General features: G+C 55.5%; 1 protein-coding gene across 1 annotated transcript; it reads right to left on the bottom strand.

Annotated features, from left to right (window-relative positions):
- Nucleotides 1-7,130: 7,130 nt before the first annotated feature.
- On the bottom strand, nt 7,131-8,257 carry NGA_2039600 (cap-specific mrna (nucleoside-2 -o-)-methyltransferase 1; the record flags this gene model as incomplete). The annotated part of the gene is made up of 1 exon (XM_005856098.1): nt 7,131-8,257. A coding segment is annotated over one exon (1,127 nt), but the record flags the coding sequence as incomplete, so codon positions are not given.
- Between the last annotated feature and the right edge of the window lie 5,525 nt (nt 8,258-13,782).

Here is a 13,782-nt window from a genome sequence, read left to right as displayed (position 1 = left end):
GGACTGAGCCCAATTTTCGCGAAGGACAAGCGTTTTGGAGGTAGGAAGGAAAATGTCGTAGGACGAGACTCATCCTTCATGGTTTATGTTCATGTTTTATGCGCATATATGCCCCTTCACTCGGTCATCCGGAGTCCCCTTCCGGAACGTACACTCCCGGACTCCCGCCCCTATTACGACACGATACGATCTACCTCGCAGTGCGGTCCCACCGCCTTTTTACAGCACAGGGACGTTGGAGTACGAATATAGGCATGCCTATCTCCAGTCCAGACAAGAAGCGCATAAAGACTAAGGAGGCTGAGGCGGGCGATGACGACGATGACGACGATGTACGTGTGCCTCAAGGCGGATGTCCGGGGGGGCGTCGATCCGCTAGGCTTGACCTTATCACGTGTTGCAGTGGTGCGAAATGAGCCTCTGTTCTGTTTTGAAAGTGGCGTCACTTTTTAAAAGTAGTTTATCTGCTCAACCCCTCACCGTAGTACCATGCGGCGAATTCTGCAGGGGCTGGCCATGAGACTCGCGGGACACTGGAGGTCGAGAATGTTACAAGCCATGTTGAAAATCATCGCAGAGAGGAGGAAAAGTGGTGCAACGCCATGGTGGAATACGCGATGACCATGTCTGCAATCAGGGAGGAGGCGGATCCGGTCTGGTATCAGCACGTCCTGCGCAGCGTGCTCGGTCACGGACCTGAGACGGACGTCGCCGCATATCTGATAGACACAGACGTGAAGAGGCTCGTCTTTTCTCAATTCCTGGGTGCGAGAGGTGGAACGTCACTGCTCAGCCAGGAGTTGATGCGGAAGGCGTTTGAACAGTGCGTGGCAAAGTCGGAGGCGAGTCCGGGCGACCCCGACGACTCACCTGCACTCTACCTCAACAGCCTTTTCGACCCGCGGGCAGCCATTGCCCTCCATCGTAGGCCTGGTGCGGGGCAGTTTCCATCGGCCTCCGAGGTGTTGGTGCACTCTCTGGACACGGATGCCCTCCTTTCCGCGCTCGCGTGCCTGGGCTTCGGCGTCGTCTCTGCTCCCAGCACCGAGTGGCGGCTGCAGCGCGTGGACCCCTTGCATGAGGCCAGCTTGCTCGGCCACGTCCGTGCCTGTCCTCATTTGAGCCTCAGGCTGCGTCAGAGCGAGAGCCTGTATGCTTTCCCTTTGGGCGCGCCTCTCCTGGCCGCCCCCCCCGAGCCAACCCCTCCTTTTCCTGCATCCTTTTCGTTCCAGGCATTTTCGACCCATACAAGCGGCGCAGAGGACATGGAAGCCGGGTTTCATCTCTCCTGCGGGGACACCTCGCTCTGTGCGGTGTACCGAGACAGGCTCTGGCCGGGGTCCTGGAGACTGAGGACGTCGCCGCCTGTCGAGAGGAAGGGCTACGAGGGCGTGCTGCTGCGCTTTTTGTGCCAGAAGATCGTGCAGGAAGAAGAACATGAGGCCCAAGAAAGGGGGAAAGATCTATTGGTGTGGGTGAGTGACGACGCGAGTAGCGAGGGAGGGGCCATCGGAGAGGCCGACATCCAGAATGTCTTGTGTAACTTAGGCTTTGTGCGAAAGGGGATGGGAGTGACGATCTATGCGGTGAGCGGACGACCCAATAGCTTGTTGGCTGGGCAAGAGCCCGATAAATTGTTGAGGACCGGGTGCTTTGGGCATTGGGGGCGACCAAATCAAACCTCAACAGACGCGCTTATAGCCAAACTTCTGTTACAAGGGCCGCTCTTCTTTTTAGATTCCGTGAACAGACATCGCCACCTCTTGCACAAGATTGCAAAAATATGATCGTTTTCTGCTTACGTGGTACTGGTGGAGTGCGGCATTTTTCTTGTACACTTCTCCCCACTTTCCTCGTAAACTTCTGCGTGACCCATTCGCAATATTTCGACTTGCGCACACCCACGTGCCCTTGCTTTTTGTTTTTATAAGGTGAGGCCATTCTTACCGCTGCCCTTTCTTAGCTATGGTCATTACATCGATGTGAAATAATTTGAGTACGCGAACTATTCACGTCCCATTAAGATATTTCGTATTATAGTCCCCGTCAATTGATTCGTGCCAGGCGATCTTTCTCTAGCGTGAAAAACATGCATGTCACTTCTGTCGAGAGCGCTGTATTTGTTTCGTACCCTTGTCTGCACAAGTCCTTTCTCACCCATATTTCTCTCTCTCGCCTCGAATATTAGCCCTACGTATCCCGCACTAAGAGTGAGACTGCGTCGCGAGACGTCTATTCCTACTTCTTCCTGAATCTTAGACTCCCTCTCAGGCTTTCGGCGCCCTCGCTTACTCAGCCCTGCATCCTATTTTGGACGGACGCCATCAAGTTGTGGGTCTCGTAAAGAAGTCTGGAGACGACAGCCTGCCCAGCTGGCACGTCTCCAGACTCCAGTTCGATTTTCCCCTCCTTCCATTCAGCGTCACAGTGTTGCAGCCGCTCGCGCAGGGAGGAGAGGTCTTTTTCGGTCACGTTTTCATGACGCATGAGGCCTTCCAATCGCATCTTAATGGATTCCAGTCGGTCGTGGATGGAAAAGAGTTCTTGGTCCACCTAGAGAAGGGGCCATTAAAAAATGGGAAGGGGGGGAAATAGAGATTACAACATCTCACAAATGGCGTTTTATAACTTGACCATTTCCCCCGCTTATTCAATGAAACATATGACGGCAAGGTATCGAAACAGAGCCTCTACCTCCTTCCATCTTACTTTGTAATAGTCCGTCTTCAATAGAAGGGCTCGAAGAGTCTCGTGCGCCTTGTTCAGCAAAGCTGCCAGAACGGCCTGGCCCTCCGCAATCACGTGCTCCCCCTCTCTCCCCGCAGACTCAAATCGCCCCTCGTGGTAGTGCGCGTCGATCTCTGCGAGTTTCCGTCGAAGCGGGAGCAAGTCTCGGGGATGCAAGTCCTCCTTGTCTTGGAGAGACTCAAGGGCATGCTGCACGTTGTCGAGCTTGTTTTGGAGCGGGCGAAGGGGCTCACTCACCTAGAATGCGGGCAAGGGCGCCAAAAGAGAGGGTGTGAGTAATAGCAAAAATGGCTGCGACGAGCATCAGGCAGCCGTCAGGTCGGAAGGACATAGAAAGTATCAGCACGACGACCCACCGTGTAGAAGTCGACCCGCTCAAGGCACTCGTGCAAAAGCTCGTGACCCTCAGCAAGCATATCCGCCAGCTTTGCTTGACCATGTGGGATGCCTTTCACACCTTCTACGCAGAATTTACCCTCGTGATAGAGCGAGTCCTGTGAGGGAAAAGGAGTGCTGAGGTTCAAAAATGCAATAGTGGTGCTCATGCTTGGTACCCAACGCTTACGTGACCAGTTGAACCAATCCTCTGGCCCTCTCAATATTGCATCTTGTCTTACACGGTACAAGAACACGCGTTGAGTGACTTGAGGTACTTACCACGTGGCCAAGAATTTCCCGGGGCTCCCGCAGGTCCTTCGCGTGCAGTGATTTGTTAACGTCCTCGTTCTTGAAAGCCTTCAGCTCGTCCAGGGCGATGCGAAGCTAAAAATTGGGGGGAAGTGGAGTTAAACCATTTACATAGAGTCGCATACATTACCTGTCCATTGCTAAATGCAAGGCACGAGGCCGTCAAACTCAACCTCCCCTTGTCTTACCTCCTTTTCCACTCCTTGCAACGCCGGATCGACAGTCAACTCTTCGTCTCCCACCTTGTGGGGCGGAACGTCTGCTTTAAACTTGGCTCGCAGTTGCTCAAGAGCGTGGCGTAGAGTGTCCACGAACGGCATAGTTGTTTGTGATGGATGTAGATACGCTGTACTTAGTACAATAAAGACGAAAGACAGCATGTTACGTGCGAAAGTGTACGGGCGCAACAGGCAGAACACATTGAGAAATTCTTATAATGTAGAGCGGAAGATAAAGCAGTAGCCAAATGTTTCCGAGAATTAGTTGGCGTGCTACCATGTGTCAAAAGGAATGCTCTGGAAGCAGAACACTTGAAGTTGTAGGGACATAAAAATCAGCCCGCAGAGCATGCGATACATATTAAAAGGCAGAGGTCCTCTTCAATTTAGAACATTGCATGTTGCACATCAAACTAGATATCTTGAGGGCAGGTAGTAGCCATCAGGAACAAGACCCTTCTACTCAGGGGAGGGACGTGCCTTTTTTTGTCTCCCCCTCAGGCTTGAAGCAGCCGGCCACGCACCCCTCAAGCCGAGACGGAAAACCATAACGGCTTGCACGGAGGTGGTCGGCCCCGCGCCTGTGTGACACACACTGAAGCTCAAAATTTTTAAACCACACGCAGCTAAATCACGTGCTTGAGTGGTCCACGTGATTTTATATCCTGCACCTGGGTCCACGTGGCCCTTTTCGGGCCTCCTTGGTCGCCCCTCGCCGAGCCGAAGACAGCGAGCAGCAAGCGTAGAGTCCAAGAGGACCTGTCGCCATGCCCCATTACACAGACTTTTTTGCAAAAATTGATGCTTTACTCACTCGCGAGGACGACACGAAGACGCCCTACGCATCAAAGTATGAGGCCCGCAACCTTTTGCATAAATGTTTGGATGAGAAATCTGCAGAAATGGACCCCTTAATACATGCACGCGTAGCCCACCGACTGGGAAAAATAGGTAAGAAGGGTGAAAATAAGGTGTTTCCTCTGACGCGAGGTTAAAATTCGTCCGCGTTACAAAAGGCGGAACTGAATCCATGACTGGAGGTCTAAAGTTTTCCTCTTCTCAGGTCTGGACGTGGAAGAACCGAAGCAAGAGGTGACAATGCATCTCAGCAAGGCTTGTGACATCTTCTTCCCCGGCCTATCGCTTTGGGTGGAGTCGCAGGTGGCGGACGCGCAGGGAGAGGAAAAGGAGGGGAGGACAGAGGACATGGGGCCACCAGGAGGAGTAGTGGCAGAGCCGAATCCGCCCTTGGCCATTAGTAACTTGGTTGGTACTTATGAGGGGCATGCCTTTCCTCGCTCTCCATCCGGTGCCGCGGCGGTTAACGAGGTTGTATCTGCCGCGTGTACAGACACCTCTGCGGCAGCTGAAGACGCCGTAGAGGACCTGAACTTGCTGGGGTTGTTGTGGAGCGACCGCGAGGAGATGGGAAGGGCGCGCCTGTACCTGCTGGCCGCCAAGGCCGCTTACCGCATGCTCGAGCCTTATTGTCCCTCTTCTGTAAATGCCGCTGCCACCCTTTCTGGAACCGCGGCACAGTTGAACGGTAGCGAGGAAGGCCCGATGAAGACCGTCGGCCGCGCGGCACCAGCCGCCCGCGGGCCTGAGGGCGCCGACAGGCGTAGCTTCCGGCGCCCGATCGACGGCCACCACACGCACACACTCTACTACCTGGCCCAGGTCTACGGGGCCTTGAGGAATGCGGACGCCTCGGCTTCATACTGCTACCAGACCTTGGCCCGCCAGCTGGAGTGGGAGTTGACGCTGGACGTGTGCGGGTGGGTGGGCAACTGCATGAGCCTCGTCGACTACCTGCTGGGCGAGCAGGGGGACAAGGAGGCTGCCGCCTGGTGCTTGGAAGCGTGCGACGTGCTCTTAAGGAGAGAGGAGGAAGCGAAGGCGCGAGGCGAAGGGCCCGGGACGGCAAGGGAAGAGGCTCGGGCGCTCTCAGTCGCCGGCGTCCACAGAAAGTGGGCCGTTTTGTACGCCTCCATCCTGGAAGAGGCTGCTGCGCTGGCCTTGGGGGAGCTCGACAGAAATGAGGCCCGAAGGCCCGCGGCTTTCCTGGTCGGCTTCCCGCGTCTGTTCCCCTCCTTATCGAGCCCGTCCTCCCCCCTCGCCCCCGACGCCTCCCCCGCAGGAGCCACCTGCGCCCAACCCTCCCGCTTGCCTCTCCCTCCCTCCATCACGTCATTCGCCCAGGCACGACCCGTCTTCCTCCAAGCGCAGAAGCACCTGGCAGCCGCCCTGAGCTACTTCGTCCTGGATGGGCACGTGACGGAGCACGTGCACCTGTTGCGGGAGCAGAGCAAAGCCTACCGGGACCTGGCCGTCTTCGAATCGGACGACAAGCGTCGACAAGCCATGTTCCTTCGCCGCGCCGGGCTGTTGCAGCCTCTGCTGGATGACTTGAATCCTCGGGCGTACGCGGGGCTGCTGAAGGTGGTGTCTTTCGAGCTGGGGGAGGTGTACCTGACGCTTTTGGAGACGAAGGCCGCGAGGGTGGAAGAGAAGCTGTCGCAGGCAGGACGGCGAGCGCGTGGCGATGAGGACGACAATAAGGCATTGGAGGCGTACGAACCGAGCAAGGCCGAGGCGGAGAAATGTGACACATACTGTCGGCTGGCGATCGCCGCCTTCGAGCACTTCGTCAGGCTGTACCACAAGCAATCTCCGCCGCCAGACGTCCGAGAAACCTCTTCTCCCGGTCTCAAGGCATCTGGTGTCGAAAACGTAGCCTGGGATCTGCCCAGCAAAGAGGATTTTAAGCCAGTCTTTCGCGCGCACTTTCATTTGGCGCGGCTGTACGGTCGCATGCACGTGTTTGGGGGCCAGGGAGAGGAGGCCCACGAGGGTCGTGTGGCAGGAATGAAGAAGAGTCTGGCTACCTACGAGTGGTTGCGCGGCTTTGCCCGGGAGCATATCTGTAGGCTGTACGGAGCAAGTGCCGGGCCCGGTGAGAGGCATTTTGCCGAAGAATTGAAGATTTGCGACGACATGTCTGCGATGCTGCCCGAGAAGATCGCGCGGGAGCACTTCAAATACAAAGCCTCCTCGTGAGTATCATTGCATCGGAGGCGAAAAGAAAAATGCAACCCGTCTCCTTCTCATTTAAACGGTGCACTTTTCACGTCTTCATTGTTCTTCCCTGTGTGAATTGTGCAACTTGTCTAGACCCCATATTTGTCGGTAGCTGTCTACATCGATCGCATTCTCTTCCTCTTCATGTGCGCTTCTCTCGCCCTCTCCTTCGCCCTCCTCCATTTCCAACCTTGCATGGATGGCATAGCACGCTTCCACCTGCGAGCGCATGAGCTTGTCGTTCACTGCACGCAGCCAAGCAACAAATGGCGAGCCTCGGGCCAGGGCTTGTCGCATCGATGTTATCAACGCCTGCCCCCCCCCCTCTCCCCCGTCGACCGGTGTCCCGCAGGTCTGTCCAGCTGTTGCCAGGGCGAGCATTTCGTTCAGAAGGACCCTTGCTTGGCGCGTGCTAACCGCGCCCTCCTTGCTTTCCTCCTCGTCGAAACCGCGGAACCCCTGCCCTAGGAAATACCTCTCGGAGCTTGCTGGCCGGCTCATTACTGGCTTGACGACGGTAACTCGCTCAAAGAGCAAAGCCAGAAGAGCGACGAGCTGAACCGTCCCTGGCAACGTCATGTCAAAAAACTTGCAAACAAAGCATCCTTTCGGTTGAAGCGTTTGGACCATCGCGGATGCCTCGCTAATCAAGAGGGGCAGCATGGCAGCCTCCTGATCAAACCGTCCCCTAGCCCCGGCAAAGCCTCCGTCCGCCACAACAACGTCTACTCGCACCGCCATCGAGTCGGCAAGGAACTGAACATTGTCGGGCTGGCACAGGTCACCACTTCCATCAGACCCATAGACTAAGTGAAGGGCTCTTGTCTGCAGTGATGCCAAAGCTGACATGCACTTGCGTCTTTTCGAAGGGAAAATGCCCGACTGATGGTCCTCATTGGGGGTGCTCTCGAATGTTCTCGCATTTTTCTTGTTTTCGTCCACAATCCATTCACCCAATTTTCCCCTGTCCCATCCACACTTACAATCGCACAACGTCATTCCCCACCCATGTACCTCTTTGACAAGATCTTGTCGTCTCAACAAGTACTCTGAGAAGCCTCCGGGCCCTCCGCAAAGGTCTAGAAATGTGAAGGTAGGGAGAGAGTCTTCGACATCCATGCCTTGTGAGACCAAGACTGGTTTAAGAGGAATTATTGCATCTATGTTGGCAAGTTTGAGAGCGGAACGGTTGAGGAAGGGGTTCTGTGCTGCAGTGCCCAATGGCTCGTACATGTTAGATGCCGACCGGGCGGCCGAGAAGCGAGCACGAGGCACTGCGTTGAAGGAGGAACGTAAGTCCATCAACTCACAAAACGAATTCCGATTATAAACGTCATTGTCCGCTCTGCTGGCTTGCGAAGGTTTTTTAGCGCCTATTCCTGGTGATGAAGGGGCTGCCAGGCGACTTGCACTTTCCAACAGCTTCGATATCCAAAGCGCCCCGGACCCGTCTATTCCAATTTCCGGAAAGTCCGATAAGGCAATAAAGTCAGAAGGCGTGAATGGGCAACGAAGTTGACACACTGTGGGTTGCTTCGCATACATGACCGTCGCATTGCGAAAGCGCCTAGGAGAAAGTTGGTGCGGTTGTCATATCTTGTTGAGTGCGTCCTGGTGAGAAAGCACGCCCCTTAACTTCAGTTAATCTTGATTTTTCAAAATACCTAGTGTCTTTTTCAACGCGATAAACACAAACATAAAACTTTTGTATCACACTTGTCTTTTTTACTGTATCACCAACCATCCTGGCCCATAAACATTTAACCTCCCCGCCACATAGAGCTGGTAACATGGTATATCTTTCTTTGTGTTGTGCACGATGAAGGAAGAACAAATACCCATAATCCTCCGGAAAATAATATTTTGGTGCTTATTCTTGGTGTACAGGAGAGACTGTTTAAGACCTTTGTTCCGCACAATTATCAAACTTCACGGCTCGTAAACTTGACCCACTTTTCTGCAAATCTGGATCATTCTCACGCTGTTTATTCAGAAAACTCATCAATTTTAAGTTGCACGTAATTCTTACAATGTGATCCCTTGAAGTGCACAGCTGTGGCGACGTTGCCCCACAGAAATTTCCTCTCCTCTCTAAGTACCTTATACCTAGTGCGAAGATTACTGCTGACATCTAGTTCGAGCTAGTGAGTCTCCTTTTCTCGTTTTATGTAGGTGACTCTCGCACAAAACTTAGAAGGAACATTTCTCGAGATTTATGCCCCTAACATATAATTGTCATGCCGGGGGAGCATCGAATGCTCACTTCCTCTAACTCTATTTTATGATGTTTGGCTGGTCGAGCCTATACGAGACATCTGACATCTAGTGCAAGAAACACAGCTAAAATATAGCTCCTGAGTCTCATTTCTCGTTTCATGAGTTCGAGTCCCACTAGTAGTGCTGTGAATTGCCGGCAATTTCCACTTGGCCTCGACACGTCCTCCAGAAAGCTGAGCATCCGACCGTTCTGCAAATGATCGGGATCGAAGGCCGGCTCCCCGGATGAAGGAAGTTGGGAACAGCAATGCGAGCAAGGGGGGCATGGACGATGCGATACGGGAGGGCAAAAGTGCCTGAAAGAAAGAAAGCGACCCAGGGAAAGCAACGATTCGCTGCTGTCACTGTTGAAAGGCGAGCCGCCCACGGTCATGCTGTGAAGCAAAGCTACGGCTCTCTCACGCGTCGAGACCTCGCTGTGTGCCCCGCCAAGGTCCGATTGGTCAGTACAAGACGCCGCATTGTAGGCATGCACCACAGCCTGCGACGTACTTTGGTCCACCAGGTAGCCCCGAGAACCCATCTCCTGAAGCAGCTCCACTGCCTTCGCCCAGTGCTTGACGGATCCACACACACAGGCGCGGACCGCCGCGTTGTAGGAGCTGGAGTCGGGAAGCAGGCCCTTCTCGCGCATGCGATCCAGCTTGCTCAAGATTAGCTCCCACTGGGGTAGCCCACTCGTAGCAGACGCGCCCGTACTCAGCAAAGCTTTCGCGCAGGCATCGATCACGGCCGAGTAGGAAGCCGAGGTGGGCGAAAGGCCCGGATGGCTGCAGTGGGCCCCCGTCGCGCCCCTGGCCCCTCCCCCGTCGCCCAGATACTCCATCTCCTGCAGCACCGTAGCTGCCAACTCCCAGTTCCCGTACTTAGAGCATGTCATGATCGCGTTGTTGTAGACGGCCTCCACCAGCGTCACATCCGGGTCGCGGCTGGTTTCTTGCAGGAGGATGATCAGGGCGTCCCACTTGGCAGACTTGGCGCAGGCCTCCACGGCAGCATTGTAGCTGATCGCGTCCGGCTTGAGACCCTGCTTGACCATCTCCGAGAGCACAAAAAGGGCCTCGTTCCACCGCCCGGCCTCTGAGCAGGCTGTGACAGCCGAGTGGTAGCAGACCTCGTTAGGCACCAGGCCCACGTCCCGCATCTCCGCCAAGAGCGCCAACCCTCTGTCGTACTTGCCAGCCTTTCGACAGGCGTCGATGGCCGCGCCGTACGACACAACGTCGGGGCAGAGCCCCTGTACGGCCATCTCTCGGAGCAGGCGAATGGCATGGGCCCACTGGGCAGCCTTCCCACAGGCCGAAATGGCGGAGTTGTAGTTGAGTTCGTCAGGAGTCAGACCACCATCCCGCATCTCCCGCAAGAGAGCCACCGCCTTCTCCCACTCCCCTGCTTTACCACAGGCCGAGATGGCCGAGTTATAGCACACCTCATTGGCGGCGACTCCGTCCTGCGCCATCTCGCTGAGAAGTTTGAGAGCCTCCTGCCACTGACCAAAGCTGCCCCGGATACGCCCGCCTTCACTGCCGCCTTCCGCGAACAAGTAGCTCCGGTTACTTATGCCGGCCGCAGGTGCGCTGCTGGGGCCCGAACCCAAGGCGGAGGACAAGGTCGGAATCTGGATATCGAAGGCCGGGCGCGGTTGCTTGGCTGAAGCAAGCTTTGGGGGGTAGGAATCCCGCTGCTCGCGCGGCAGGGGCTCACGCGCCGTGGCCGCTATGGAGATAGCCCGCTCAAGCTAGCTTTGAGACCGAGTGGCCCTAGGCCCTAGAGGTTGCCAATGCATTCAACTGATGAGGACTTAAGTCGCTCCCTGGCTGGGGCTGCTGTACGCAGCGAGAAGACTGGCCCCGCAGGGACTCCGCCCCCCGGAGCCTGGGCAGCTGGGAGAGCGCTCAGGGACACCTGTGTGGCCTCTTCGTCCGAGTCCAGGGGCATGCCTGAGACGGCGGACCCCAGAGCCGAGGCCGTGGGATCGAAGGTCTGCGAGGGCGAGGAGAGCGGTGACACAGTACACGCGCTCTCGGTAAGGCGCGGGCCCATCTCTGACAACCAGCTTCTAGCTGGGACCGGGACTTCCATGATAAAGGCCGCCATGTCTTCTGGCGCTTCCCATGATGGGCTCTGCAGGCTGTGGGGCGACGAAGTTAGCAATGCATCTTGCTCGGAAGTTTCTGCCTCGCTTGTGGGGCAAAGTGAAACGGCAGAAGCACTCAGTCTCAGGGACGGAGACAAGGGCGACACATGGCGGGCCACGTAATTGTTGAGGGCGCAGCGCCTAAGGTCCCTTATCCGCTCGACTTGCATGACGATTCGACCTTGATTTCTGCGGCTACTTGTCACACTGGCCCTACTACCTTCGGAGGTTGTTCTTCCGTCCGAAAAGCTACGGCCAAACCGCGGCCTGTCCTCGGCGTTTGCCTCGCTGCGATAGGAACTGAGGCCTCCCGCACGTGGCAGGTATAGGACTTCAGGCTCCACGACAATGTTTTATGCCTCTCAAACGCAAGAGAAGCCCAGACGAACAGGAGTCGCTTGCAAAATCTTGGGACGTTATCTCGTCCAACATGCACTTTAAACGTAGTGTCCTCCTCTTTCGATGCTCGTACTCACAAATCTGAGCACTGAAAATGCTTGGAACTGTGTTGTATGCGTACGGGATTGTACTTATGCTATGTTCGCGTCTGTGCATTTAGGCTGGCAGGAACATACTGAGAAAAGCGGAACATAGAGTGACGCACCCCTACGAAAGATCTTCTAAAACATTAACCCGTTTGCCGCCTAGCATAGTAAACCAAAAGGTGCAAACTACGCCTTGTGCTATACAATTTTTTATTTCATAACTTGCCACGTTGGAACAAATCTTGGACCCCACTATCCTGAAAAAGGGACCCTTTTTTGATGGGTTTAGGAACACACACTACACAACCGAAATCTCGTTCGCATCATTTAAAGGGTTTTTCGTGACAAGTACCGCCTGACAATATCAGCAAATTAACGAAAGCTACGAAAGGGGCTCGCAATTGTCATCCGATGTGCGGAGAAATAGGCTGTATGGTCCTGCAATGCTCTATCGCAAGCGCGGCCGGGGCGGCGATTCTGATCTAGTCCCATGTTCCACGTCGCCTAATTCCTGTTTGTTTTGTGGGTTTTCGCGACCTCGTTCACAATGGGCTCCAGCCCTGATATGACTTTTCGGCCTTGCCATACTTGTAGGGATTGACGATTGATCTTTTGGGTATCCTGTCGTGCAAACGGTGGCGATGGCTGGGGCAACTGAGGATTGGACGCAGGCCAAGGCCAAGGGCAACCAGGCCTATCAGGCGGGCAATCATCTATTAGCCGTGGAGCACTTTACCACCGCGATCCAACTTATCCCTAAGGATGGAGATCATCAATTGCATATTTTGTACTCTAACCGATCCGCTGCCCGGTTAAATCTGGGACTGGCATACGAGGCTCTGGCTGATGCCAAGAAATGTACAGAGATCCAGCCAGCCTTCGCAAAAGGCTGGAGCCGCGTAGGCGCTGCCATGTACCGCATGGGCCGATATCCTGAAGCGGTGGCGGCGTATACTGAAGGTCTGGTCCAGGCACCGGGAAACGCGGTAAGGGCACCTATTTGGAGGGGAATGAGGTCGGCGCAGAGGAGTGGATGGAGGGCGGCACGTACCTCTCAAATGTCTCTTTCGCACCTTGCCCCAGTACCCTTGCCTCCTAAGTGGGCACACATGCATTCTCGGGACTCCCATCTCATATTTGCTTCCCCGTATTGTTTATTTCTGTCTATCCTGACTGGGTAGAAGGCAATGTATGGCGTTGCGTCGCGGACGCTCCCTCCAGGACCCGCCCCCTTGATAGCCTTGGTCTGTTTTTCCCCTCACTTCCCCCCCGTATGGCAACGCTTCTATGCTTGCGCACTTCATTTTACTAGGATCTCACTCGGGCGCTCGCCGAAGCTAGCCATGCCGCCCAGGAGATGCGGGGCCCTCCTCTCAGAGACCTCTTGCCCCATCTGCGAGCTTTCTTCCTCAAGGATCGGCTGGCCACTCGACTTTTCCTTCCCCGCGTCTTCATGCTACTCAACGGCCTTATCTATCTAATCCCTTTTCTGCCTGCAGGCTGGGGTCTGGCCAGCTACCGTCGCGTGCTGTACACGGCGGCAGTCCTCCATCTCTACGCTCTCTACAACGCGCATGGCTTCCCGAAATTTACGATAGACTTCCTCGCGCGATGCATGCAAGACGTACACGCGTCCCCCCTGTTCCTCTCCCTTCTCCTCCTCTCCTTCAGGAGTAAGACGTATCTGCCGGGCGTGGCCGCGCTCCTACTCACCGAGGGCATGCAGGTCCTCTGCTTCCTCAACCAGCTCCTCGCTCTCGCGCGACCAGCAGCAGAGAAAGCTCTCTCGGCACGATTCATGGGCCTAGCCATGCGCTACACCCAAAATCCGCGGTACGGCGCGCTTCCTACTCCCCAGGCGCGGTGGGCAGCGCTCTTCACGGCTTCTGCCTCCCACGCGGCCGCCTTGGAGATCGGAACGGGCCTCTTCCTCGGACTCGAGCTCCTCACTCCACGACGGAACATCTTTGGCATCTTTCTCTTCTGGCAGTACCTCCAGATGCGCTACATGCTGGACCAAAGCGGCGTCGTGAAGGGCCACTTCAAACGGCTCGACGACTTCCTGCTCAGGCTGACGAGCCATCCCTCATGTCCAGCATTCCTTGGACGGGGGTACGAGCTTCTTCGCGGATATCTTGGAAGGGCTGTG

Source organism: Nannochloropsis gaditana (genome assembly GCF_000240725.1).
Source record: "Nannochloropsis gaditana CCMP526 unplaced genomic scaffold scaffold040, whole genome shotgun sequence".
NCBI lineage: Eukaryota > Eustigmatophyceae > Eustigmatales > Monodopsidaceae > Microchloropsis > Microchloropsis gaditana.
The sequence above is the reverse complement of the archived record's forward strand: the minus strand, read 5'-3'. Positions and strand labels throughout refer to the sequence as shown.